At 30.9% G+C, this 3,977-nt stretch overlaps 1 protein-coding gene across 1 annotated transcript; it reads right to left on the bottom strand.

The window, feature by feature from the left end:
* Window positions 1–564: 564 nt before the first annotated feature.
* On the bottom strand, window positions 565–1,897 carry LOC104113083 (protein LURP-one-related 11-like). Its single transcript, XM_009623176.4, has 3 exons — window positions 1,557–1,897; window positions 1,074–1,307; window positions 565–924 (listed from the first exon to the last, which is right to left on the bottom strand). The coding sequence occupies exons 1-3, from the start codon at window positions 1,821–1,823 to the stop codon at window positions 790–792; spliced, it is 636 nt and encodes a 211-aa protein (XP_009621471.1). The 5' UTR covers window positions 1,824–1,897; the 3' UTR covers window positions 565–789.
* Window positions 1,898–3,977: the final 2,080 nt, after the last annotated feature.

Consider the following 3,977-nt stretch of genomic DNA (forward strand, 5'->3'; position numbering starts at 1 on the left):
TTTTAGCAACATCGTGCATTTTATATTTGCACCTTTCATTTTTGTGATGGTTATATATTTTTTTATACAATTATAACTTATAATAAAATTATATTATAATTTTACATAAAAATAATATATGCACGACAATGCACTCACTGAGTTACTTACGGAATCTCAAATCTCTCTCGACGTCGAGAATTATTTATGCGTCTAGGTTTATTTATCAAAATTATACACCAAAATTAAGATGTAAAATTAATATTATAAAGATATTACCTAAATATTATTAGGAATATATAATATTATAAATTAAAAGAGTTAAATAATATAAGATAATAATAAAATAATAGAAAATAGTAATAGAGTGGATGGATAATGTCACTTCAAATTTGGAGTGACACCGGTCACCCTCCAAATTGGAGACACCGGATTGGAGCAAAATTCCTTCATTTTTTACTCTAAAATAGAGTTTGGAGGTAAAAATGGAGATGGATATCGCCTTATGCAGTTGAATATGTATATTTATGTTTCTTTCGTAGGCAGTGGTCAAAAAAGTTGTTATGGTACTCCGTACCAACTAACTTAAGATACGATAATTATCTATTTAATGGAGTAATTGATTGTACACTTCAATATTCATTACAGGATTACATCCAAGTACAAACTAAGACCTCTTTCCAGATGTATCTTTCCCTGTTTGCAAGAACAAACAAGGAATTCCCAATAAAATGGGAGGAAGAAAAAAAAAGAGGAAAGAGATATTAGAAAAATAATGACGATCCAGTCCCAAGCAAGTTGAATCTATTATCAAATTTTGTGATGTATGAGACCACAAACAGTAACAAGAGCCATGACCAATGAGTGATCAACATGAGGTTCCACCACCAATGTTAATACATCACTTCCAAATAGTACTCCTGAAGTTGCTTGTTTTTGTTTTACCTGATAGAATACAAAGCCAAAAAGAATTTTATACTATCTGTATATATTAACTTGTTGTAACGGATAACTGTATTATTTTTTCAGATTATTATTTCAATTTTTATAGACGGTTATATATTGTTATACATCTCAAAAGTATAGTAACTAACCTCTGCAACAAGTCTGCCTGCTTGGGTCACAATCTTAATTAATTTTATTCCAAGGATAATATTATAGCAGTTTGCTTCAGCTTGATTACATCCCAATATAACATTATAGTAATTCATATTATCTCCCCTAAGGACATTGTGAATTTTCTTCACTTGAAACCATGGTATCTCCTTACTAGTCACTCCTTCATAACTCCATTTATAGCCATCCCAATGTCCAAAAACTGGAACTTTCTGAGGAAAAAAAAAGGAAGAAAAAACAAGAAAATATGTAAGCATTTGAAGATATAATTAACTAAAAAAATATAATTTTCTAGCAGTTTAAATTTCTTGATAAAATGATCATATAATTCAATATGGTATTAGAACAGACAAAGTCGTGAACTCAAATCTCACTGTCACTCAATTATTTGAAGAAACTTTTACGTGTTTGGATCACAAAAAAGAATCAATCAAGCGCATAAGCGGCCAACTTATGCTTACCCTATTTCGAATAGAAAAGAGAACCCTGCCATTGGAATCCATGAGATGGACTTCCTTGCTACGTTTTATGTTGTAGTTGTCAATTCGGTAAACAATTTGGCCTTTTGAATCATAAACAGTGCAGCCATTTCCATGGTAGACTAGAGATTTCATCCACAAAGTAAATATTTCTCTTCTTGGGCTCATATAAGAGTTTGAAGAAATTGAAGAATTAGAAGAAGAAGAAATAGTACTTAGATTTGACTTGTTAGAGTAAACTTTAGCCATTGAAAATGGGCTTATTAGAGAGGAATTTGGATGTATTTAATTTGAGAAAGAAGACAATGGAAAAGGGGTATATATACTTGCAAAAAGAATATAAAAGAGATGGATTAAATAAGTGGACAGAACCATGCACAATAAAGTTTTCCACTTTCTTGGTCTCTTCTTTCTGGCTAATGGCTTAAATGCTAAACAAACGTGCAAATATTAACTTACTTTTTTTTCCATGGTCCTCGGTCAACTTGCGTGTATTTGGATTATTTTACCGGATACTTGTTATTAGAAGCGGACCTATGTGTAACCTTGAGGGGTCATTAGGGTCTCTATACTTCGGTAGAAATTTTATATATGTATATATGTATACCTTAAAAATGATTAATTTAAATCACTTAGTAACCTAGACACAACCTTTAGGGGCACTGATTGAGCAGAATATTGGTGTCCCCGTCGCGTTAAAATCTTGGGTTCGCCTCTGCTTTCTATATTCAATAATATAATCAGTTAAGCAACTTGTGTGCACCTCGACTATTTCATAGGATACCTAGTACATCCAACCATTATAGTCAAGTAGATGAAAATAAATCACCAAATTTAATTAAACTTGATATCTAAAATTTAGGGCTACTTCATTGATCACTATGTCACATTATAAGTGCTGATATTAATCGTTTAATTCATATGAAAAGTTGAAAATGAAATAAGCAAAAGAAAGAGGGGAATAAAGAAGAGAATATATGCAAAAGTCAATTTCTGAAACAGCTCGACGATACATACGAGGATTGACTGTTCATACTTAAAACGAAAAAGGTTCAAATATACTCATTTATTTTCAAAAATAGTTTAAGAATATCCATTGTTATATTATTGGTTTATTTATATCTCTACAGTCATACTTTGAGTTCAAATATACCCCTCATTTATATGGAGGGACACATGTCATCGTCCTGTTGGTCAATTCTAAATATTTCCTAATTAATTAAAAATACTTATTACCCATATCCGAAAAATAATTTTTTTTTTGTAAAAACTGAAAATAACTAAAATATTTTACTAAAAATTGAAAAAAATGAAAATATTTCTTTTCCAGTTTTTTCTAAAGCAGTTTTTTTGTAAAAACTGAAAAAAAAAATATTTTCGTTTTTCTAGTTTTTAGTAAAAATAATTTCAGTTTTTTTCAGTTTTTACAAAAAAAAAATTACTTTAAAAAATTATTTTTTGGGTATGTATAATGGATCTTTTTAATTAATTAGGAGATATTTAAAATTGACCATCAAGACAATGACACGTGTCCCTCGGTTTAAATGGGGATATATTTGAACCCAAAGTATGACCGCAGGGTATAGATAATCTAATAGTATAACAAGAGATATTCTTAGACCATTTTCAAAAGTAAAAGAATATATTTGGCACATTGTCGTGATTAAAACATACACAAGTGCTATTGCTGTGTTGCACTCGAGGTGGTGGTTTCTTTTTAGCTAATTATACAAACCGCTATGAATTTAATTCTTTAGATGCCTTATGCTCTTAGCATTGGAGTTCTAATTAATAAGCGTTATATCGGAATCTTCTAGCTGTACCTACATACTTCTTGATATAGAGTCAAACTATTCCAATCGAAGGATGGATGTACTCTGGAGAGACGGCGAGTGTAAGCTCACTGTCTTTTGCTCAAGTTATTTATATATAATTAATTTTGTTAAAATATTTGTATATGTACAAAATTCAATCTTAGTATCATAACGTAGTAGCGAATAAACTGGTACTTTATTCTTACTAATTTAAACCTTGATCCGTATATGATTTTGTGATTTTTAAAACACTTACTCATTGAGCGGAGGGTCTATCGGAAATAAGGTAGGAATAAGATACGGGTAATCATTATTCTCCCCAAACCCCACTAGTGGAATTACACTGAGTATATTGTTGGTGAAACACCTACTCAAAAGTAACTGATCACGCCCAACTCTAGTCCTGTTAGCCCAAGTGAAGTTTTGTTTTGATGATTGACAGAGGAATTTGTGCATGAATCGGGTCCATACACAGTGTACACAGATACAGGCAGATTCGAGCATAAGGGATGCACGTGAAGGAGAAAAGCTTAAGTTGTTATATCTGATATCTCCTGATCGAAAATGTTGCATAAATAATAAGGAGAAG

This window comes from Nicotiana tomentosiformis, chromosome 8 (genome assembly GCF_000390325.3).
Source record: "Nicotiana tomentosiformis chromosome 8, ASM39032v3, whole genome shotgun sequence".
NCBI classification, from domain to species: Eukaryota; Viridiplantae; Streptophyta; class Magnoliopsida; order Solanales; family Solanaceae; genus Nicotiana; species Nicotiana tomentosiformis.

What these genes read in the sequence shown, in the direction of transcription:
- LOC104113083 (XM_009623176.4), bottom strand. Translation starts at nt 1,823, where the DNA reads ATGGCTAAAGTTTACTCTAACAAGTCAAATCTAAGTACTATTTCTTCT. An exon ending in TCTTTTCTATTCGAAATAGG is followed by an intron (nt 1,308 to 1,556) that starts GTAAGCATAAGT and finishes TTTTTTCCTCAG; the next exon opens with AAAGTTCCAGTTTTTGGACA. An exon ending in CAGGCAGACTTGTTGCAGAG is followed by an intron (nt 925 to 1,073) that starts GTTAGTTACTAT and finishes GTATTCTATCAG; the next exon opens with GTAAAACAAAAACAAGCAAC.